At 43.9% G+C, this 25299-nt stretch overlaps 1 protein-coding gene across 1 annotated transcript in view; it reads right to left on the bottom strand.

Moving 5' to 3' along the window:
• Positions 1 to 25299, bottom strand: part of ADGRB3 (adhesion G protein-coupled receptor B3) — a 564982-nt gene that overhangs the window by 217576 nt on the left and 322107 nt on the right. Inside the window, exon 15 of the mRNA XM_066612423.1 lies at positions 24351 to 24394. Coding sequence (XP_066468520.1) covers positions 24351 to 24394 — 44 coding nt within the window. The remainder of the gene's footprint in view (positions 1 to 24350; positions 24395 to 25299) is intronic.

Below are 25299 nucleotides of genomic sequence, written 5' to 3'. Positions count from 1 at the left end.
GTTGAAGATGTTTGGATAGAGTTTCAGTTTTCTCATGCATATCAAAATGATGTGTAAAACAGCCCTTCCATGAGCAATACGTGCTTCTTGCATATGTGAAGGAAAATTTGGACCCAACCTATGCTATCTGGCATTCCTGGAGCCGTATGAAACATAAATATACAGCAGGCAGTAACATTCCCATTTTTCCTCTTCTTTCCTACCATCTGCCCCCCTTTCATTTAATCCTAACTGGTTGGAATTTGGATCAGTATAAGAGCCCCCATAGGGAACAAACATTCCCTTACCTTGAGGAGGCTTCCTTGACTGTAATAGCAAATAATAATTGTTGCAAAAGCAAGAAAAGCATAGCACATAAAGAGAGGAGGGACTGAAGAAAAATAAAAGCCTGTGGTTTACTCATGGGGCAGCCCAATCCCAATGTCTTCTTTGGCCGGCACAGCAGCTGCTGTGCCGACTGTAAGGCATGTTTGTGGTTACCTAAAGCCAGCTGCACTGTTATGGAGGCCCACACTGGTTCAGCAGTGCTGGTTTTGTTCCCTGTGCTGGCTGGCACAATTAAGTTTGCACTGGGCAGCAGAAGCGGGTAGGAGACAGCGGCAGGAGGGCATTTTTGAGGCAGGGAGGGGAAGTTTTGGGGCAGCGAGGGCAGAATGAGAGGTGGATTAGGCCTGGGAGGGGGCCAGTATCAGTGGAGGCGGGTATCATGCCGTATCCTAAGCCCCCTCCCAGTGTTACACCGGGCTTCTCAGATTTGTGCCACCTAATAGCTGGTGCAGATTCAAGACACCCTATAGGGATGACTGGGGCTTTACTTGGGGTAAGGAAAACTGTATTTCTTTACCCCGAGGTGACCTCCAGCAGCCTTCTAACCTGTGTTGAGGTGGATAGCTTAGAAAATCCACAGGCTAGGATTGTGCTGTTAATAGAACTGTCCCCTTTCTCAGAATATGGTCATTCTCAGAATATGACCATTCAAATTCTGCACTGCAGCTGCTTCCACAAAACAAGACATGCACGTGTAAACACTTGCTACACAAATTGGTCCTCAATGCTCAGTTGACACTGTGGCAAGTCATGGTTATAAATGTTTGAGAGCAGCATGGAAACAAGCCATATGGTGGGGGGGGGGCTGATCTGCATATCTTTAAAAGCACAGCCACATGCTTCAATAGCAACCCTTGGACAAACCATGTGGGATCGCACACATGGGCAGCCTGAAGTCTCAATCATTCACCAAGTAATTTCAAGTGTTCTCCATGCAGTGACCACGTCAGATAGGTTGCGGCCTTATCTGAGTCTGATCAGGGGTCCATCTGGCTCAATACTGTCTGCACTGATTGGGTAGTTTCAGGATTTCAAATGGGCATTTCCCAGCCCCACCGGTGATGCTGTGGATTGAACCTGAGACCTTCTACATGTGGAGCATGTGCTCTTGCACTAAGCCACAAGAAGATGCCCTCACGTAAGGACATGAGAAACTGCTCTGTTTCTACATCATTCAGGATACATGCAATGTGATTCCAAGGTTTCCTTCTCTGGTTAGGACTATATATAGTTGACCAATTTATGCAGCAGCCAATTCCAGCTCAACGGTGCTGGGCTAACAGAAAGCAGGCTATTCATTCCAGTGCTAACTAGGGCACTGAATGTCTTTTGGATACTTTTGGTAGCAAAGTACAATTTCATAACTTCAAAGGTGGCTATTTGAAGGCGGTTCCTATTCAATCTAATGCAAAAGCTCGGGAATCCATAATGCTGTGCATTCCCCCCCCATCTCTTATTTGCACATCTTGATATCAGTTTCAAATTGGGTTAACTCAAGACACACAACATGCAAATTACTATCTACCTTTGTCTCTTAGCATAAATGGATACTAAAAGCCAAATATTACAGACAAGTGACGGAGCAGAGCTTGAACACAAGGTCCACTAAAATGAACATGAATGAAGTGCTTTGTGGATTGTACTCTGTAACAAGAAAAGTATGCAATGTTTGTAGTAATAACTGCAGCATATGGAATTTACAGTGCAATCTTATGCATGTAGATTCAGACATAAGTCCCTTTGTGTCCCTTGGGGTTTTCTCCCAGGTAAGTGTGCATAGGATTGCAACCTAGCTACCCAATTCTATCCCCCATTACTGGCACCAGTGCAGCAGTGCAGAATGTGTGATGCATCCAATGGTGGCGGGGGGGGGGGGAGATTGGGCAGCCAGCAGGAGGTAAAAATATTTTTTACCTAATCCCCAGCAGGCTCCCTGATCAGTTATGGATCTTTTCATACACATGCCAGCTATCTTGCTGGCTTAGTCAACTTAGTCAACTTAGCCTTAGAAACTGATAGTCCAAGGAGAGAAAAGGGGCATAAGAAGAGCCCCGCTGGATCAGGCCATAGGCCCATCTAGTCCAGCTTCCTGTATCTCATAGCGGCCCACCAAATGCCCCAGGGAGCACACCAGACAACAAGAGACCTGCAAGGCTTCCTGGGAATTGTAGTTAAGAACATAAGAACAGCCCCACTGGATCAGGCCATAGGCCCATCTAGTCCAGCTTCCTGTATCTCACAGCAGCCCACCAAATGCCCCAGGGAGCACACCAGATAACAAGAGACCTCATCCTGGTGCCCTCCCTTGCATTGGCATTCTGGCAAAGGCAGGGTGGCTTGGGAAAGAGGGGATAAGATCTGGCACACACAAGTGCTGCCAGGATCCATATCTCCCTCCACATCCCTGCCCCTGCCTTCCCCAACCATCCTGAAACTCCCCTTGCCCTTTCCCGTCTCACCCCGACAAGCCTCTACTACCAACTTCCTGGCATTGATGGAGGTCTCTGTAGCTGCTGCCGTGTGCCATGCTGCTGTCTATTTTCAGCAGCAGCCTAGAAGAGTGTGACAGTGGCCCACCTTTCACGCCACCATAAATGATCTTGCTCTGCCAGAAGGCCAATTCTGGCAGCACAGGGCCTTTAGGATTGGGACCTTAGACTTAGATTCCTAGTGCTTCATTCTCCAGTGCTGCGAACAACTGAATAAATTAGTAAATGTTATTTTCCAACACAGACTCTTCAAAAGTATATGCATATTGCACTCTTTTAACTAGTTTTAGAGAACATAATACGTATATTCAAACCTTATTTAACATTATAAGGGACGATGATGACAACATTTAAAAAAATGCAACTATGTGACATTTTCAGTAAAAAAAATCTATACATAGTCTGGCAGTTATTTAAGAAGGCACTTTTACATAGAAATTACTGTGCTTGATGCTGTTCATAAAGAAGTAAAACCTTCCATTTAAACATGCTTAAAACTCAAGATACTTTTGTATTAGACTTACTAGATATGACCATCCCATATAAGCTTAATAAAAGATATTACAATCATATTCAGCAATAAGTAGTATGAACTTTGTCTTTACTGTCCTAAAGAAAATATTCTCACTATATAGAGATAATAAATCAGAATTTTCTTTCATATTATCCTTGCCTTCTATTTTAATGGTTTTTGTAAGGGTGTTCTACTCATTTTCCTAGGACTATATTCCTTTTGTCTAACACTAGAGGACATAATCTTGGCCTCTAGTATTTATCTTTCAAAAGGAATTCAATCAGTCTAACCCACATAGAGAATGTGAAATGATTTAAAAGGGGGGAGAAAAAGAATTAAATGCAAATTGCATCTATTATTCCTGGGAGGCAATGTATTCCTAGGCTAAATCCAATGCAGTACATCATAAAGCTAAGCCATAATAAAACACTATATAAACGGAAATATTCATTGAATTGTGATAACATAAAACAAGAATTTGAATGAATTTAATTTCAATATTTGGGCAGAACAAACCAGCAAAATGAGATTGTTTGTCTTCAAGACATTGGTTTGGCCATCTCAAATTTGTTTTCCTCTTTAAAAGATTATGAAAGTTCTGTCCTATCCAAAGACAAGGAGTATTCAATGATTTAGCCATTGTCTCCCACCCTAGAATGTGAGAATTCTGAGGCTTGGGAAAAGACCCCTGCTTTCAGCACAAATCTTTTCTCAAGCCCTTCAGGTTCACTAGGCTCCCTTTTAAAGTAAGGGAAGGTTGGTACTGAGGATCAGTGGAACCTTAAGGTCCAATTAGAATCCTGAGAAACTACAGACAATTTTAAAAGCATATGCAGGGACTGGCTAAACTCCAACTCCTTACTCATGATGACCTCGAGCTAAATTTGCTACGCACTGTAGCTGGAGATGCCTTCAGCAGCTAGAAGCCAGTTGGTTGGGACAGGTACATTTGTTGGAGACTACTGGACCTAGCTAAGGCAGTTCCACTTCATACAATAGGGCCAAAGGCCTCACAGAGCTGAGATACTTGCACCTTGGACATAACCTTAACAACGTTAGCATTGGCTTGCTAACTGCAATTGCTTCCGGGTCCTCCTGGCCTACCACTTTCCTCTTTGACTTGATTATGAGACAGAATAGGCAAATGTTTCATGGCCCAGCACATTCATTTTCCACTATCAGGTTGGTCATCACACATGGCCCATATGCATTCTTCATTTAATTCCCCACACTCGCGTCAAAATTTTGGGGATGCAAAGGTCAAAGTCCTTTCATGGGATTCTACCATTCCAAAATGTATTTGGAGGAATTATTCCTCTGCAAGTGCCCACATATCACTTTTCCCCACATAAGGAATGGTAGAGAAAAAGCTAGTTCTCGGCTTGAACACATTTGTGAGATACGCTTGTCTAATCATAGACTGTGGCACGCAAGGATTCATAAACAATGAATGAACAGACTCCCCAACATACATTCAATTTCTGCTACAAATGTAATGAATTTTAAAAAAACACGACAGCTACCCTGGGATAGTCATACTGCATTTCATAAAGTCATGTTATATTAAATCAATTGTGGACTTGAAGTCTTTCAGCTAAATTATCTGTTCAGAATTAAAATAGCTAATAATTTCTAGCTTCATATATTTATATTTAATTATTATGACTTTAACATTTGTTGGTGGCAAACTTGGGTGTAACTATTAATGCCAAGGCAATGTTACTGTGACATATCTCTTTTACTTTAATTGTTACTGATATTCCCATAGATCTATAAATATAACACTTTGTAAAGGCAAAAGGCAATAAGAACCATCTGCTATGCTAACAAGTTTTCCATGTCTAGTCCCTTGTTTAATTTACAGTGGAGTTGCCTATGGATGTCCACTCAAATGTAAGTTCTACTCCGTTCAGTGAGACTTACTTTCACGTAAGTGTGCATAGCTTTACTGTCCAATCCTATTCCCCCCCATACTATAGAACGCAGGTGTACCAAAACAGACACCACTATTTGCTATGGCGGGGAAGCTGATCAGGAGGCTTGGGACAGGCAAGCGAAAATATTTCCCCTACCCTTCCATAAGTCCCTCAATCGCCTATGGGTCTTCTCAGACTTGCACCAGCTATAAAGCTGGTACAAGGAGAGAAAGGGGGCATCTTGGGAGGCTCAGAAGGGATAGCATCCCAGTGTAAATCTCTTGTGCCTGGATATACACCCTCCCCACCCATGGAACACCCCTTCTCTGTTCTTGGCAGGGTTCAAGCGATCCATCAGCAAGCACAGGAGCAGCTGGTTCCTCGGCTCTATGAAGCTGCGCACACTTTGTGGTGTCACTGCTGTGATTATGGTAGCAGAAAGGAATGTCTGCTGTTGTAACTGGCCTATAGGATTGGGCCAATACACATTGTTGTGCATGGTTTTATATTTACTAACACACACACAGAAACACACACACACACACACACACATTTTGTTCAAATATGTATTTCTAACCATTGGGGTATCTGGAACCATCAAACACAAAATTTGTAAATCAAGTTTTCTGTTCTAATAGGAACCACTTCCATGATATTTACAATTCTAAAGCATAACTCCAAGACCATTACTCATCCGAATCACTCTAATGGATTCATGCTGAAGTAGGCAAAACTCCAGTGAATATGGATCTGTCAGATTGACCCAGTCTTAACAGTGATTTGTTAAAGTCCTCAGCTGAAGCACAAAAAAATCATTTCCTCTAGTTATGGACAGTTAGGTGCAAGATAACCGAGTGGCCAGTATACCTGTACAATCTCTCAGGGAAACACCCTGTAACAACTTTGAAAAGCACCCATATGCTGCGCTTAGCAAAGATTAAAAAAATGTGCCCTCTTTGGTTTTGCCACTTCTGCAACTCAGCAGACATTAACTTAATGCTATGTCTTGGATAGGAACCATGAGCAGAAAGCCTTTTCCACTCATGAAGGGGTTGTTTCTGAGTCAGTTGAAGAGCACTTCACGAGAAAAGTGACCACAAATCCAGAGGGATTCATCTGTTAGCTAAACTTTCCCCAGGCTCTTTTCATAACAGTTTTTAGGACCCTCTAGAGCTTATGTGCTACAGATTGTATCTTCCTTATTCACCCTGTTTTTCATACCATATTGCAAGCCTCTGTATAATTGCACACTGTGGGAAGTAGCAATTGTACAACAGTTTATGAAAGACCACAAAGCCATTGTCTCCTTCAGCTCTGTTCTTTGGATTGAATATCTTTGTTTATTCATTTAAGAGCCCAATCCTAAACTGGCACAGGGCCAGCACTGAGCCCTAGCACTGGAACTGGGTGCCATAAACGTGCTGTAAAGCATGTTTACGGCATCTCAGAGTAGGGAGTGCCAGTGCCGGGCTGGGGCTAGTCAGGTGCCCAGCCCAGAGCAGGCAAAAGGGGGATGAACCACCAGCTGGGGTAAGTGTAACTGCCAGGTGACAGTGTGGCCTCTGGGGGTGGGGAGGGTGGAACGAGGGCAGGGGAGGGTAAGGCTGGGGGAGGAACCAAGACAGGAGGGGGGTGGGATTGGCAGATCATATCCTGTGTTGGGTCAGTATAGCCAGTGCAGACTTGAGCAGCCCCACTGCAGGGCTTGGGGCTTTCCCCAGAAGGGGACAAAGTCCCCTTCTCCTGAGGAGACCTCTGGCTCCTTCCCGGCACCTGCTGGATTCAGCCGCAGCTGCTTTGGTACAGCTGCTCCAGGGGGCACCAGGAAGCTCAGGATTGGGCTGCCCGCCGGTCAAGTGGACTGAAATATTTTCCTTTTAATATGCAACCTTTGACAAAAATGAGAAGCTTTGGAGAAGTTTAGAATCTTAGATGTACAAGACAGATAACCATAACAGCGGTCTTTCAGTTTCAGTATTCATAAGACCTCGGTTCAAATTCTGTGTAAGAAATGTTAACTCTCAGTACTACACATACCTCATACAGTGCTAGTCATGTATCTATTTGGGGCATTCTTTCTATATAGCTTCAGGATCTTTTTTTGAATGACTCATGTTAATTTTGTAAAACAGTATGATAATTTGTTAAAATGGAAAAATATAAGCACCTTTCTGACTCATTTGCATCCAGAATTCCAGCACTACAGAAAACACACTTCCTTCAATTCTCTGTTCTTAAAATATGCATGTTAGCTGAAATCCAGTCCATGTTGTGATGACATGCAATGAAGTGTAAAATTAACAAATGTGCTGCAGTGCAAAATTGTGTGCCATTCAACTTACCCATAAATCATTTATGTATATGTTTGATAATCCTATTCCTTACATTTTCATTCAGGTTTCAGTCAAACTAACCTATCTGCATTCTTTCCTTTCCCCCATTCTTTTCCTTTCTCAAGCATTTGATTACTTTGAGATTTATGCATGATATTGATGAAGAAATACAACTGCAATGCCAGCATACAACTCGCTCCATTAGCATTACAAATACACTATTGAAAAGTAGAATTTTGGACTTAAGAATAATTTATTATTATTTGTTTCACTGCATGACACGCACAAAGAAAATCTACGACATGATCTAACCGAAATTACACTCATCAAGTCATTTATTTCAGTGGGAGAATTAAACACTTGCTCAAATCTTTTCCTTGGAAATAAATAGGATTTCACAATCTTAAAAGAACTAGAAGACTGATGAGATCAGCTATGGGATGGTGGGTGGGATTAGTCACTATTCTTACATACCAGTAGCGGACCTCCCCAGTCTTCCACCCCAGGGCAAAGGTTCGTAATGGTGCCCCCCCATGGGATGCAGCTGCCCCCCTTTTGTGCAAATCTGTCTCCCCCCCCCCCACTTACCAGGAGTGCACAGTGCCTCCAATCCTGCCAGTAGCCTCAGAGAAACTTCTGTGGGGTCCTAAAGGTGTGAAAGGCTCTGCACCCGCAGGATTTGCCCCAACAATTGAATGGGAGGTCTACCACTGACACATACCAATCCTATGTGACATCAGAATAGATAGAGAGATGCTCTTTCCCCTCTCACACAACACCAGAACCAGGGGACATCCAGTAAAATTGAGTGTTGGGAGAATTAGGACAGACAAAAGAAAATATTTCTTTACTCAGCGTGTGGTTGGTCTGTGGAACTCCTTGCCACAGGATGTAGTGGTCTGGTCTAGATGCCTGGAAAAGGGAATTGGACAATTTTCTGGAGGAAAAATTCTGTTCTGGAGGTTTCTTCTGGGTAAGGTAACATTTGTTCCCTTATCTGGGGTTAAGCCTCTGCAGCATGGAGGGGTCTACCTGGATCTGAGATAGTTTTTTTATTTATTTAGCATATGGCATATAATACATGGACTTAGTCAGACTAGATCAAATGTCAATGTCCAGTTCATGCAGCCATTCAAGGACAGAGTTACCTTCAAAGAAAAAGTCAGACCATGGGCAGACAGACCACCCTCAGTTTGCAGCCAGACACAATATGGTACATGGTTTGGTGGGAGAACCCGCAATCACACTGAGGGGAAGACACTAGACCACATTTAAACATTGAGTCCTGTCAAACACCATGTAGGGTATGGATCCTATTCAAAGTTTTCCAATGCTGGCAAGGTAAGTCTAAAACTGGCACCTTAAGTGTAGGATCATCTGAGATAGTAAAATCACTGGTGTAGGTGCAGCCACCACTGTTGCCGAAATCACTCCCTTTCCAGAGCCAATCCACCCATCCCCAGCCCCACTGCCTCCCCATTCCGCCCTCTTCCTATCTGCATTACCATCTTGTTCCACCCTCCCCCCCCCCAACATCTTCCTGTTTCCCTCCACCAACTTCTGCGTTGGTAGATCCAGGTGGGGCTGCTGCTGTGCAGGCAGCTGTGGTCTTCCTGCCATGTTATTTCTATGCTCTAAAAAAATTATACAAATCTGCATAAAGTTACCTTGTTCAAATTATTCATGCAGGTACACGCTTGTTTTTCACAAAAACTCAAAATTCTTATGGTAAGCAGGGAGATGGTAAAGGACAAAGAACAAATAGCGATAAATTGGGAGCTCTGAATTAGGAGTAGAATAAAAAAAAGTTATATGCTAAAAGAGGAGGAAAGAAAGGCAGTCAGTACTGCAGAGTAGGAATGTTCTGTCCCTTATAATCCCCAAGCCTGTGTCAAATACTGGCCCAGTTCAAGATCATAATTTAAAACTGTTGGAGATGTGGAGAGCCTTAGCATTTACTCCTCTTCTCTGCTCCCCATCTTTGTATGCAAGGAAAACTTTGACTTCTGTTTTTGAATAAACTAGAATTTCCCATTATATCTAGAGGAAACGATAAAATGCTAACTTTGGTTAATTAACAAACCAGGATCTGAAACCATTGCTTGACCCTGGTTTGTTTGAACTAACCACAGTTAGAATAAATGAGTTTCCTGAGATCAGGAAACTATCCTCTATTCTAGTGCTTCCCAACCTGGAGGTCGCAACCCTCTAGGGCAGTGGTTCTCAAACTGGTGGCTAGCGACCCACCAGTTTGTGTAAAGCTTCCCCTGTCCCTTAAAGGGACAGGGAAAGGGGGGAGGCAGCAACATGATCTCCAGGATTGCATCACTAAGGGGAGGCAAGGAGGGTGCTTTTACTTACTGTGGGCAGAAACAAGGAGCAGGAGGCGCGGGGAGCCCCGTGCAACCCTCCTCAGAGCTCCCCAATGTTAGAATGTTGAGAAACAGCATCGCAAACCATCTCATGCAAACTGGAAGTGGTTTCTGCGCACTGTTTCTCAACATTCTAACACTTGGGGAGCCCTGCAGAAGGCTGCACAGGACTCCCCACACCTCCTCCTCCTTGCTTCTGCCCACAGTAAGTAAAAGTACCCCTTTGCCCCCCTTAGCGACGCAATCCTTAGGATTGTGTTTCTGCTCTCGCCCCTCCCCTGCAAAGACTTACTTAGGACACAATCCTAACCAGGTTTACGCAGAAGTAAGTCCTATTTTGTTCAATGAGGCTTACTCTCAGGAAAGTGTGGTTAGGATTGCAGCCTTAGAGAGTAATGCTCCCTAAATGTTTGAGAACCAGTGCTCTAGGGCATGGGTATATTTAACAAATACAAGGCCCGCAGGCCAGATGCAGCCCCAGGAAGCAATTTATCTGGCTCCCGTTATAATTGGGCTCACCCAGCTTGATAATTGGGCTATCTCATATCCTGAAAATATGAACAAGATTTGTAAATTTCTCTTCTGTCATTTGCAGCTAATCACTTTCATGTGAGAACAGTGTGCTTATTTCTGGCCATCATCTGCTTAATGATGTCACTTTCTGTTTAATGATGTCACTGCTGGCCCTCAACAGGCAACATGAATGCTAACTTTGGCCCTCTTCATGAAATGAGTTTGACATCCATGCTCTAGGGCAACCAAAAACACAGCCTTCCCCCTTAAGGGAAGTGGCAACAGGCATTTCCTGGATCACGCAGCAGCAGCAAAAAAAGAGGTTTTAATGTACCTGGGGGTACATTAACCAGCCCTCTGGAGGGTGTTGGGGCTCTGCACCCCACCTCTGTGGGCCTCCCAGCGTCTCAATTCAGCTTCCTGATGTAATTGCAACCCACTTCCGGTTTTCATTGCAAAACTGGAATAATAGAATCATAGAGTTGGAAGGGACCTAATAGGTCATCTAGTCCTTAGGCAGGAAATCCTCTTGGAGCATCCCCAACAGGTGCTTGTCGAGCCTCTGCTTGAATATCTCTAGTGAGGGAGAGTCCACCACCTCTCCTGGCAATCTGTTGCACTGTCAAACTGCCCTGACCATCAGGAATTTTTTCCTGATGTCTAATTGAAACCTCTTCTCTTGCAATTTGTTGCGATCACATCAGGGATCCATTCTGAGGTGCAGGGTGGCCCACAGTGGGGGACACAGGTCCATCGCACTCTCTGGATGGCCAGCACTATTGCCGGGTACATTTTAAAAAAATGTACTTTTTTGCAGTAGTGCCATCATCCAGGAAGTACCATCATCGCCAAGTCATCACCACCCCTATCATGGCCCGCAACCACTTAGGATTCTCCAACCTTCTAGTAAAGGTTTGGAACTTCTGGTCTTTTCTAAAGGGAAGATGCAAGCCTTCAGTGTCATACATCACAAGTGAAGGAGGAAGAGAGGGAAGGGAAGAGCCTGTAAATGTGAGGATTACTGTGGCTTGTTGATGATATTCTAAGACATGGTTTTAGCTTATTGTCCAAACCCAGCCATTGTGGATATATTTTAAAACATTTCTTCCCCATAAGGAAGGTAAAAAAACGTGCCCTGTTTGAAAGCATTAAAGCATAATTTATTACATAATACAAACGTAAATTTGATTATTCAAAAATCTCTTCTGTTTTCTGGGTGGAGAATGTCCAGAAGCAGCACAAATGCTTGCACCCGTAACTTATCGGCGTACATCAACTCAATCTGTTGGTGTTATAGAGCTACACAGGCATATGAAACAATTAACGAATGGGATTTGGGCAAAGTATTTACTTTTTTAACTTAATATCATTTATCAAAAACCAGCTTATCCAAAATGAAATTGATTAAGAAAGGGGTAAAATGCTTAAGCAGAAATTCAGAGGGCTCAGATTGTCGTCCATTCTTCATGTTAAATTGTACCAAAAACAAAAGCACAGGTCCTACTTACTCATTACAAAGTAATATTTTTTGCTTTTCCTGATCGGTTCAGTACAGTACAGATACTTTGGTTCATCAAAAGCCACACTGTTTTGAATGGGTTTTTTAGCAGTGGGCTGACAGAGACAAAATGGTCTTGGCCCCAAAGCTGTAATATGCTAAATGAACCTGACTCTGCTTCAGCTATTAAAGAACAAAACAGCCTCAAGAAAATCATCCTCTCTAGAGTGATTGTGCTGTCAGAGCATAGTGCTTCCCTAGGCAAAGAGTAAATGGGGTACCAAGAAGGGGCATGTTTGGTAGTGGAATGACCATTTTGTGTTCCACTAAACCTGGTTCCTCGCCCTCCCTGTTCAGAAATTCCCCCATTCCTTCCATCTCCCTGCCCACAGCCTAACTCTGCTGCTGGCTTACTGGCCCCAGGGAACCTCTATCAGTTGGCCGCTGCTGCTTACTGTTTGAGACATTGGCCAGGCTGCACTCTATGGTATATCACATTTTGAAATCGCCCTACAGCTTGTGAGTTATGGCAGCGCAGCAGGCCTGTAGGACTGGGCCATTAATATGGTCTACAGGGTGTTGAGGCAAAAAGGCACAGGCAAAAGATATAAAGACCATTGCTTTTTTAAAGCTAGTGCATCAGGCAACAAATGGATATGTTGCTATGGAAATCCATGATCACAGCAGAGAGGAGGAATAGGAAGAAAGTGTGATGATTCATAGTACAGGGGAACCACGTTAACTGAAGCACGTGTAATATATGCAAGTCAAATGGCTCAAAAAAGACAAAAAGGAACATAAGAACAGCCCCCCTGGATCAGGCCATAGGCCATCTAGCCCAGCTTCCTATATCTCACAGCGGCCCACCAAATGCTCCAAGGAGCACACCAGATAACAAGAGACCTGCATCCTGGTGCCCTTCCTTGCATCTGACATTCTGACAGCCCATTTCTAAAATCAGGAGGTTGCACATACGCACCATGGCTTATAACCCATAATGGATTTTTCCTCCAGAAACTTGCCCAATCCCCTTTTAAAGGCATCCAGGCCAGATGCTGTCATCACATCCTGTGGGAAGGAGTTCTACAGACCAACCACACGCTGAGTAAAGAAATATTTTTTTTGTTTGTCCTAACCCTCCCAACACTCAATTTTAGTGGATGTCCCCTGATTCTGGTGTTATGTGAGAGTGTAAAGAGCATCTCTCAATCCAGTTTATCCTTCCCATGCATAATTTTGTATGTCTTAATCATGTACCCCCTCAGGCGTCTCTTTTCTAGGCTGAAGAGGCCCAAACGCCGTAGTCTTTCCTCATAAGGAAGGTGCCCCAGCCCCGTAATCATCTTAGTCGCTCTCTTTTGCACCTTTTCCATTTCCACTATGTCCTTTTTGAGATGTGGTGACAAGAACTGGACGCAATACTCCAGGTGTGGCCTTACCATCGATTTGTACAACGGCTTTATAATATTAGCCGTATTTTTCTCAATACCTTTTTTAATGATCCCAAGCACAGAATTGGCTTTCTTCACTGCCGCCGCACATTGGGTCGACACTTTCATTGACCTGTCCACCACCACCCCAAGATCTCTCTCCTGATCTGTCACAGACAGCTCAGAACCCATTAGCCTATATGTGAAGTTTTGATTTTTTGCCCCAATGTGCATGACTTTACACTTACTTTACATCGAAATACATCTGCCATTCTGCTGCCCATTCTGCCAGTTTGGAGAGATTCTTCTGGAGCTCCTCACAATCACTTCTGGTCTTCACCACTCGGAAAAGTTTGGTGTCGTCTGCAAACTTTGCCACCTCACTGCTCATCCCTGTCTCCAGGTCATTTATGAAGAGATTGAAAAGCACCGGTCCCAGGACAGATCCTTGGGGCACACCGCTTTTCACTTCTCTCCACTGTGAAAATTGCCCATTGACACCCACTCTCTGTTTCCTGGTCTTCAACCAGGTCTCAATCCAGGAGAGGACCTGCCTTCTAATTCCCTGACCATGGAGTTTTTTCAGTAGCCTTTGGTGAAACACCTTCGAACACCTTCTGTGTCGAACACCTTCTGAAAGTCCAGATATATAACATCCACGGGTTCTCCCGCATCCACATGCCTGTTGATCTTTTCAAAGAATTCTAAAAGGTTTGTGAGGCAAGACTTACCCTTACAGAAGCCATGCTGATTCTTCCTCAGCAAGGCCTGTTTGTCTATGTGTTTTGAGATTCTATCTTTGATGAGACATTCCACCATCTTACCTGGTATAGATTTTAGGCTGACTGGCCTATAGTTTCCCAGGTCCCCCCTCTTTCCCTTTTTAAAAATAGGCGTGACATTTGCTATCCTCCAATCTTCTGGCACCATGGCCGTTTTGAGGGACAAGTTGCATATTTTAGTCAAGAGATCAGCAACTTCATTCTTTAATTCCTCAATAACTCTTGGGTGGATACCATCAGGGCCCGGTGACTTATTGATCTTTAATTTATCAATGAGGTCTGAAACATCTTCTCTTTCAACCTCTATCTGACTTAATTCCTTGGTCAGGAGGGGCCGTTCGGGCAGTGGTATTTGCCCGAGGTCTTCTGCTGTGAAGACAGATGCAAAGAACTCATTTAATTTCTCTGCCATCTCTAAGTCTCCTTTTATCTCCCCTTTCCCTCCCTCACCATCCAGAGGGCCAACCGCTTCTCTGGCGGGTTTCCTGCTTCTAAGATATTTGAAGAAGCTTTTATTATTCCCCTTAATGTTGCTGGCCGTGCGTTCCTCATAGTCTCGCTTGGCCTCCCATATCACCTTCTTACATTTCTTTTGCCACAGTTTATGTTCCTTTTTATTCTCTTCATTAGGGCAAGACTTATGGAAGGAAGCTTCCTTGCCCTTTACAGCCTCTCTAACTTGGCTGGTTAGCCATGCGGGCACCCTCCTGGACTTAGTGGAGCCCTTCTTCCTTTGCAGTATACATTTCCACTGGGCCTCTATTACTGTTGTTTTAAGCAGCCTCCATGCACTCCAGAGAGATTGGACTCTTTTTACCTTGCCTTTCAACCTCCTAACCAGTCTCCTCATTTGAGGAAAGTCTGCTCGTCAGAAGTCAAGGGTTTTTGTGAGAGATTTGCCCAGTATTTTTCTCCCGATGTGCATGTCGAAACGGATCGCAGCATGATCACTGTTCCCCAACGGCTCCGTAACATTGACATCTCTAACCAGGTCCTGAGTACCGCATAATATTAAATCCAGAGTCACCTGTTCTCTGGTGGGCTCCATGACTAGCTGCTCTAAGACACAGTCATTTAACATGTCAAGGAATCCGGTCTCCTTTTCGTGACCAGAACACAAATTGACCCAGTCTATATGAGGATAATTGAAGTCCCCCGTGATTACAACCCTGTTCCTCCTTGTCACCTCCCTGATCTGTTTCCTCATTTCAAGGTCCCCTTCTGGTTTCTGGTCTGGAGGACCATAGTACAACCTCAGTATAACATCGCTCCTGAGGCCTTGTAATTTAACCCACAGAGATTCTACGGTGGAGTCAGACCCGCCTTCAATCTCTACTTTGCTGGATTCTATCCCTTCCTTAACGTAAACGGCCACCCCACCTCCAACATGCCCCTCCCTGTCCCTCCTGTAGAGTTTATAGCCCGGGATTGCAGTATCCAACTGATTTTCTGCATTCCACCAGGTTTCCGTTATGCCCACTATGTCAATGTTTTCCCTAGTCACCAGACATTCCAGTTCTCCCATCTTTGCTCAGAGACTTTGGGCATTTGCATAAAAGCATTTATACATGGAATGCCCCAGGATGGGCTGCTTATTAGCTCCTTTGTCCCCGCATCCTCTCACTGTGCCAAACCGTCTATCACATCCCATCATGCTACCATTCCCAATTTCTTCTCCTACTCTACCTACCTTGTTGTTCTCTAACCTCCCCATCCTCGTCCCACAGGGATGAGGAGTTCCAAACCAGATGCCCCTTGACTCCTGTAGGCTTTCCCCCAGAGATCAGTTTAAAAGCTGCTCTGTCACCTTTTTAATGTTATGCGCCAGCAGTCTGGTTCCATTCTGGTTCAAGTGAAGCCCTCTTGTACAGGCCCCACTTGTCCCAAAATGTTCCCGAGTGCCTAACGAATCTAAACCCCTCCTCCCTACACCACCGTCTCATCCACGCATTGAGACCCCTGATCTCCGCCTGCCTAGCTGGCCCTGTGCGTGGAACAGGTAGCACTTCCGAGAATGCTACCTTTGAGGTACTGGCTTTCAGCTTCCTACCTAATAGCCTAAATTTGGCCTCCAGGACCTCCTGGCTACACTTGCCCACGTCGTTGGTGCCGACATGCACCACAACCGCTACCTCCTCCCCAGCACTGTCTACCAGCCTGTCTAGACGAGAAGTGATGTCCGCAACCTTCGCACCAGGCAGGCAAGTCGCCATGCGGTCCTCACATCCGTCGCAAACCCCCCTTTCTATGTTTCTAATAATTGAATTGAACAGCTGGAGCAACTGCTTCACAGGCAGCAAACTGCTGTTGCTACTGTTCTCTTTTGTTTATTTTTATGTTACTACAGCAGTTTGGAAGCACAATGGGGAATACAGTGTCTGCCTCGCCTACGTATCCTATTCCCTAAGTTTACCATTAATAAAACAAGGAATCCGGTTGGCAGCGAGGCCAATCTGCCTAATTCCATCATTTTTTTGGTGAATATGATGAACTGTCAAAGTCTGAGAATGAGGTGTTCATGTTATGCAAGCCAGACTTTCCAGATTTTAATTACAACAGTGTTCACGTGTTTATTATGTAATTTGTTGTGAAAATATCTCTTGCACTTTACAGAATGCTGATATTTTAGAAGATCAAAAATAAGTGAAATTGAATGGCCAGTTTTCTAAACTAAACGCAACACAATGCTTTGGAGACTATTGTCAAAGTCCAAGTGACTATGGTGCAGCAAGGGGGGAGGGGCCACTGGGGCTTGTGGTAGCTAAATAACTGGCACAGGTCCATGAGGAACCATGCTGTGGGATCAGATCCAGGAAGGGAGAAAGAATTTGGCAGCCACCGCTGCCACTGAACCCACTTACTTCCTGGAACCTATCAACCAATCCCCTGCCCCCTCCCTGTCCCTGTTTCACCCTTCCCTACCCGTCTCCCTCCTCTCCAGCTGACTTATTTGCTCTGGCAAGCAGTTGGAGAAGCAATGTCACTGGTACTCCCAGCAGGAGCATGGGAAAGAAAGGGGAGTTGTGTGGTGTTACTGAACCTGTGTGCCAGCTGACACAGTGGTTATCAGATGGACGCTACAACAAGGGTGACTTGATACAGCACCTAGCACCACATACAAATTAGATGCATGTCTCTTCCCTGCCTTGAATTAAAGCAAATAAACAGAAATAAAATATTGACCAAGTAACAAAAATTAAAGATGACAAAGGGACTGAGAGGCGTGTGGGCTTTTTGAATGAACTTTTCAGAATAATGTGCCCATGTGAGTCATCCTTACCAAATCCCATTTTTACCTGAGGAAGATTTTCCAGTAATATTTACTTTGAAGAAAGTTGTACTGTGTTCAGTGTGATTTGGCCCCATGCAAGAACAAATGGGGCTGAAGTTTAAAACACACCAAAGACTCTTTTCATTCATATTTTGTCAAAATAAACTTTTTCTAGCAAGCTCTTGATTTCATTTTTGGTACCATTCACCCTTTTTTTGGTTGGGATGGTAAGGGTGAGATTTCTCCATCATGTCCAAGACTGTTCAGATAAAATACAGACTTGGCAAAACTGCAGTATTGCTGTCACCTGGAATGATGAGATTTTGATCATCTCTGTCAGATTGTGGAGGGAAAAGTGATTAGACTTTGTGGTCCAAGATTGAGCCATGAGTGAAACCAAGCTGAATCTAATTTGGCGATTCTGCAGAACCTGATTTAGATGGAATCCTTATCACCGTGCAAGGTTCTTGAGCACAGCAGAAGGGATTTCCCTTTTCTCTGCCCAAGCTGCTTTCAGCAGTTCAGTGTCAGTGAAAGCATAGGCAGCTTAGAAACCTGCAGGCTTGCAGGCAAATCTTTTGAAGAAATGGAGTCTCCTCAACTTTCCAACATCAGCCACTATACATCTACTGAATGATGCAATAAAATCAAGTGCTGAAACTACCGTAAGGGTTCAGAAGGGGAAAAGGCACAATCCAAATAGTCCAAGAAACAGGAACAGATGTGAGATCACAGTTTGAAAACTGCCATAAAACTAAAGAAGAATAAATTGCTCTTCACTTATCAATAGCTTCTCAAGAGGACATTTTCCAGTGTTTCTCAAACTATGGGTTGGGACACATTAGGTGGGTCACAAGCCAATTTCAGGTGGATTCCCATTCATTTCAATATTTTATTTTTTATATAGTAGACTTGATGCTACCATGGTATGTGACTGCATTTGGGGAAATGTGATAGATCTGTACTTTGAACAGGCTACTATGCGTATGCTTTTAACAATGATAGTAAATGGGACTTACTCTTGGGTAAGTGTGGGTAGGATTACAGTTTAAGGTTTCCTGCTTGATGATGTCACTTCCAGCCATGACATCAAGGTGGACCCTTTTGGTGGGTCCTGCAGATTCTCATTATAAAAAGTGGGTACTGGTGCTAAAAGTTTGAAAACCGCTGTTCTAGTCAATTATTTCATCTAGATCCCACCTTTCTTTCATAATGGAACCCAAGGCAGTCTGCAAAGGTTCTCAGGCAGTCTCCTGTGCAGGCAACGACAAGACCCAAAAAGACTGAGCTTCTGTAAGATAGCTGCATCACGTGCCTTCAGATCATGCCCTGGCTTGTTAAACTGTGTGTGGCTCATAAAAAATATATTGCTTCTATGGGCAGACTACAGTGAACGCTTAGCCCAGGCGAACAGCTGTGAGCTTTTTGATTACAGTTAAGCAGTGCAGATACTCTCATACTAGGAACAGGTTGGTCCAAGTTTTTCCCACAGTTTTGAAGTCTGCAGTGAAAAAGTAAGAACTTCTAACTAGCAACAGATGACTTTCTTGTTGGTTTACTCCTGAAGAGACTGCCTAATATGAGCTGCAAAACAACCAAATCAAAGTGCTGTTCGCTTTTGAAGGATGTGAGGACATCATGGCTTTGCATGATAACTAAATGGCACTTAATCTGCCATGTATAGAATATGAGCTGCTACAAGACTGACGTCGAAGTGCAAGCATCAGGTGGGGGAGACCTGAAGAAACACCCCAGCTTTTCAATTACACATCTGTTCAATTGCACAATGCTGCACATTTTGGTGAGATTTATAAATCCCAAATATCCTTCCTTCCCAGCTCACGGGGAGCTTTCACTGTAATTTAAAACCCACAGCATCGGAATACAAATTCCACAGCATAATCAAATAGAGTAAAAAGCTATGTCATAAATTACTGCTGAGGAAAAATTTAAAAGAGTAATGAATCATAAAACACCCTCAGTTAACACTATGTTCCTCCCTTCATTTTTTCCCCCTCAAGAAGTCTAGAGAAAAGGCAATGCCAAAACATAAGGGAGGAGGCGAAGAAACCTTTTCTGACCTCTTGTGGGTGATCAGCTTAAGCTCCAAGGCTGGAGGAAAAAGCATCAATCCTATAAAATGCATAAGCAGCATGAAGTGGTGGTGAGATCCACGTGACAAAATGCAGAACCGTAACAAATGGTACTTAGCATCCATCTTTCATGGTCCCACCTTCTCTCCGATGACTGATGTCTCCCCATTGGATTGTTTCTATTATTGAAAATCTTTAAGCACTTCAAGCAACAGCCGTTTCAAAATTAGCAGTGAATGATTTCTTTGCTTGGAATTTGGAACACTTTCCTTACCATAAGCTATTTGGTGTCATTTTTAGGGATTCCTAAAATATATTATTGAAAGACAGCAGTAATTTGCATGGGGGAAAAGGGTGAAATTGCACCAGGTAACACTGTGTACAACTGCCTGCTGGATGGCAGGGGCTATGACAATAGGAAGCCACAGTGCACCAGCGCCAGCCATACTCCCTTTCACATCACACCATGCGTTAAACCAGTACAACCCCATACATGTGAGGGAACTCTCAGTAGTAATATTACTCTTCTACTTCGGAATACCAGACTCTGTTTTAAAACAGCAATTTCACGACTTACTGCTAACTGGATGCAAAAGGGTTTACAATTTCTCCAGAATCTATGGCAAAACAGCAGAATGTAGTTGTTTTAAATGATGCTTGTTTAGAAAGCAGAGCATTTTCTGCTACTTTGTTGGAGCAAAAATAATTGAGACCTTTGTTCATCTTGAAGATGCTACTGCACTCTCTGTTGTTTAGCATAGTTTTGTCACTCAGGGCTATTCCAGCGCAGTTAACTCTATATGACAAGACACTCAGGGATGCCATGGAAATGTCAGCTCGATGACAAGTTCTCCCTCTTCTGCCTCCACAGTGCAACAACTTTCTTTGTGCTGCAACTTGCTCTGTGACTGGACAACATTGTGGTGTGTGTTTCCCCACCCCTTATCCTTTGGCAGGAAAGGCACAACATAAGGAAAGCTGAGTCTGCTTCAGAGCTGGGGGGGGGGGGAGAGCTCAATGTGAGACTGGCATTTCTAGTGCTAGCCTGTGCTTCCTGTAACACACAGAAAAATAATGTAGTAGTGTCCCGAGAGGGGGACCAGGGGCTACGTTTTGCAGGGTGCACCAACACACTGTGTAAGCTACCCTTCCCCCTAGCTGTTGGAGTCATTCCAGGTGGCAAGAGCAACACGCAGGGGATGTCTCCGCGTTGCTCTTGCCACTTGGAATGACTCTGACAGCGAGGGGGAGCTTACACAGTACATTGAAGCACATTGTTTCTGGAATGCTATCTCTGAAACTGGAGATACAGTCAATTAAAGGGAATGTATCCTTCTAAGTACCCAACTAGTAGCAGAAAAAAACCTTCAAAAACAGTACAGGCCTGAACAGCTTAACACTGGCATAGCTAGAGGGGGGCGGGGCACAAAGTTTTGCAGGGAATCTCCCCGCAGCGTGCAAGCGGCCTCTCCCCCTCCCCTTGGGAGCCATTCTCCTCTGTTTTGCTCCCCCACCCAAATGGCTCCCAAGGGGAGGGGAGGAGCTGCTTGTACGCTGCGGGACGCTTAGTGCCCCACCCCCTCTAGCTACGCCAGCACCGCTTAACAACCATTCGCTTAAAGACAGACAGCATATATTATGGTGGTCAAAGCACAATAAAGGTGTGCTTAATGAGGCAATCGCATCTCCCATAGTACAGTGTCTGTTTATACAACAGAGAGGCTCTTAATGCAAAGAAGAAGCAATCTATCTCCAGTAGCCTGTGCAGCCAGCTAGTGTCGGCAGGGAGTGTCTGTTTACACAACAAAGGCAATAGATTTGACTAAATGTTCACTTAATGGCCTAATTGCATAACAATGGGAATAGGAGAACATATCCTGTGGTTAAATGGCACACACCTGTAGTTAACAAATCATCACTGCCGTCATGCAAACACAGTGTTACAAAGAGGATTTGAAATTCAGAACAGTTATATGTTGAATACCAAGTTGGATACTTGTGCATACTCAGATATATTTTTATTGCACTATATAAAAATTGCAGCAAACAAGTAATTGAGGAAATTGCAAATAAATCCCTCCTCAGTCAGGTAACTCTCAGGACTGAGTTGTGCATGACTGAAAGTTGCTGCAGGACTGACACCATGATTTGTCTCTGGCAGTACCCACACAGGAAAAATGCCAAACAGCAAGTTAGTTGTAAACAGGCATAAAGGGATAGAAATAATTCATCCATAATAAACTACCATACTATCTGAAACATATATATATAGAGAGAGAGAGAGAGAGAGAGAAACCTACGTTTACAGAGACACCTCTGCGTCTACAGAGATGCCTTCATTGGCTCAGTCATGTCATGAGAATGGACGATGGCCGGATCCCAAAGGATCTCCTCTATGGAGAACTTGTGCAGGGAAAGCGCCCTACAGGTAGACCACAGCTGCGACACAAGGACATCTGCAAGAGGGATCTGAAGGCCTTAGGAGTGGACCTCAACAAGTGGGAAACCCTGGCCTCTGAGCGGTCCGCTTGGAGGCAGGCTGTGCAGCATGGCCTTTCCCAGTTTAAAGAGACACTTGCCCAACAGACTGAGGCAAAGAGGCAAAGAAGGAAGGCCCGTAGTCAGGGAGACACACCAGCGACAGACTGCACTTGCTCCCAGTGTGGAAGGGATTGTCACTCCCAAATCAACCTTTTCAGCCACACTAGACGCTGTTCCAGAACCGCCAATCAGAGCATGATACCATAGTCTTTCGAGACTGAAGGTTGCCAACATTATAGAGAGAAAGGTTTACAAGGAGTATGAACATATAACACAACTTGTACAACACTATTAATTAAAATGTAGACCCCATATTGAATAACTTAGGTTTCAATCCTAAGTACACTTTTTGGGGAATGTACATAGGCCCACAGGAATAGACCCCAATACTATTAAAGCCTTATGCTGCTAGAATGAGTGTTCTGGTGGCACAAACTCCTTTAGGGCAGAGTGAAAGCTGGACCATTTTCATATACTGCCAGGCTGCTGCCACAAATGGCATATGGCAATTGCTCTGGGACACTCCACAGGTGCTGGTAAGTTGGTAATGGAGGGGAGGAGAGGTTCAGGGGTGTTCTGAGGAGGAAGGCAGGCGGTAGAGAGTGGGCTGGTGGGGGGATCTTGGTGGGAAATGTGCACAGTGGATCTTATCCCTCATTTTACGGCCCTCCACACCTAGGATTTTCAACAGCTATATAGTGGGTTGAAGAGATCTGCAGGCCATCAGGAGGTCTCTGGTAGGCCTCCTGATCGCTCACCACTGGATACAGCATGCGTTTCATCAGTGTTCCTGCATCAGAGCCAATGGCAGGGGATAGGATTGGGCAGTAAGTCTCATTGAAGAGAATGGGACTTACTTCTGAGTAGACATGCACAGGATAGCACTGTAACAGCCCAATCCTACCTAAGAGTTCCAAAAACAAAACAGGTTCCACTGTTGTAAATGGCCATATAATGGCCTGACTAGTATGCTGCTGGTGGTCACTCTGGAACTGCTATGCTAACAGTGGTGCCAGCGGCCAGTTGCTGCCACCACCTACTGGCTTCACCCCTCCTGGGAGTGCATATAGCTAGCACAGGGGGCAGGTGGGAGGGGAATGGGACAAGGAGGAGGAGTAACAGAAGAGTGTCTGGGTGGGGAAGGCAGGGATGGGAGGCTGAATGGAGGAGGAAAGGTTAGATCCCAGTGGCACCAGCATGCATCCTAGCCCCCTTTCCTCCCCCCTTTCTTATTCTTCTTGGTTCTGTGCCAGCTGACTGAGGGCCCAATCCTATCTAACTTTTCAGCACCAGTACAGTCTCAGTGCAGCCCTGAGGTAAGGACACAAACATTCCCTTATCTTGAATAGGCCTCCCCATCACAGGATACAGCACATGTCCCATTGGTACAGCTGCACTGGTCCTGGATAGGATTGGGCCCACAGATATGAGGAGACCTATTTGGGTAGTGGAGACTTGCTCCAGGGGGACCTCCACAACTGCTCCCCCCTCCCACAGAATGCAGCAAGCTGGTTGGTACAGCTGCATCAGAATTGGGTTGCTAGTTCATTACAATGTAGCTTTAAATGAGAAAAACCACCAATGTACAGTTCCAAGCGATAATTTAAAAAGAATATCTATTAACATGAATCCAAAACATTAACATGGAAGCGCACATGAATGCCGCTATAACATTTGCAACCACAGATTTATCTGTATTTTTTTTAGCAACAAAGGGAATGTTGCATTCTGATACAGCAGTGAACTAATTGTGTATTTGATGAACCTGACTCAATAACTAAAGATACCAATTAGAATATCAGTTCTGAAATCAATAACTGAAATCCATCACATGAAAATATTAGACTTTATTATTTAAGAGGCTGAGAGTGTACTCAGCTTGTTGCCCAGCAACAAGCTCTCTAGTAATGACTGCAGAGGCAGACATTTAATCTTGAGGAGTCATGGTGAAATTTCTTGATTCTGTAAAGATTTCCATGAACCTCTATGCATTTAGGACTGCTTGAATATAGGAAGTTGCTAACAGATCAGTGCCAAAATGATGGGAGGCAAGGTGGTTAGATTCCTAATACCACAGTATTAATATCTAAAGCGAAAACATGGCTTTGAATTTGGCACTGTAGTGTAACAGCACTGTTATGGTTTTAATTCATGCACAGCACAATTTCAGTGCTGCATAATCATGTATTTTTATCTACTGGCTATTCAAACATTTTGATGTGATCTGAAATTTTAAATCCCAAGCAATAACAATAAACATCTGTTACTTACATTTTTGAGTCATCCCAGAGTGCACAATATGGATTCAATGTGCCCTGAAAAAGACCCATCAAAATAAATTCTTTACTCAAAGAGGCAAAAACAAAAAAAAGTTCAAATATAAAGTTCTTTTCAGGAGAAGAACTTTTTCTACCCTGAATGAAAATGAAAAGTCAGTTTGCAAAGACATTTGGTTTATAGTCCTTGCTCAAGAAACAAGTAATTATTTTTTCCCCTGGAGTAGAAGGATGGATGAAGATGGATGAATGAAGATGAACAAGCTATATTTATTTTAAAACATTTATACCATTGTTCTCTTTGCTCTAAAAGATGGTCAACAACAATAAAATAGAATACATTATAATAAAAAACACAAAACATTAAACAATAATTTAACTAAAAATAATTTAACAGCAACAATATATAACCATAAATTAATATAAATCTGAGTATAATTAAAACATTTTCAGGTCACACAAGACAGTTAACAGGGAAGGCTCAGATGGTAATGTAACCTGATGGAGTCCTGTGGCTCTGGTATCACCACAGAAAAGACCCTATCCCTAATTGCCAGCAACTGAATTCCAGACTGGCAACAAAGGAAGGAGGCGGCCCTTTATGGTATACCCCTGCCACAGGCTGTGAAGGGTTTTCAAGGTCAAAATCAGCACCTTAAATCTTGCCCAGAAACAAACTGGTAGCCAGTGCAATCAAGGAACAGCAGCCTGGCAGAGTTAATCCACCTAGCTTTCCTGACCACATAGGCTGCCACATTTTGCACTGATTGCAATTTCTGGACTAATTTGGTTACTGCTGTTCTCCCTTTGTGGGGTGAGTGTGTGTGTGTCTCTGTGTATGAAATTACTGGTTCCATTCCAATGTTTTATCAATTTTTTTCTTATTTTATGGGGAGTAACCATAAAATAAAGAAAAGTGGAACACAATAGGATGTAAGCAGCAA

Source organism: Tiliqua scincoides, chromosome 1 (genome assembly GCF_035046505.1).
Source record: "Tiliqua scincoides isolate rTilSci1 chromosome 1, rTilSci1.hap2, whole genome shotgun sequence".
Lineage (NCBI taxonomy): Eukaryota > Metazoa > Chordata > Lepidosauria > Squamata > Scincidae > Tiliqua > Tiliqua scincoides.
This window is presented reverse-complemented; position numbering and strand designations above follow the sequence as displayed.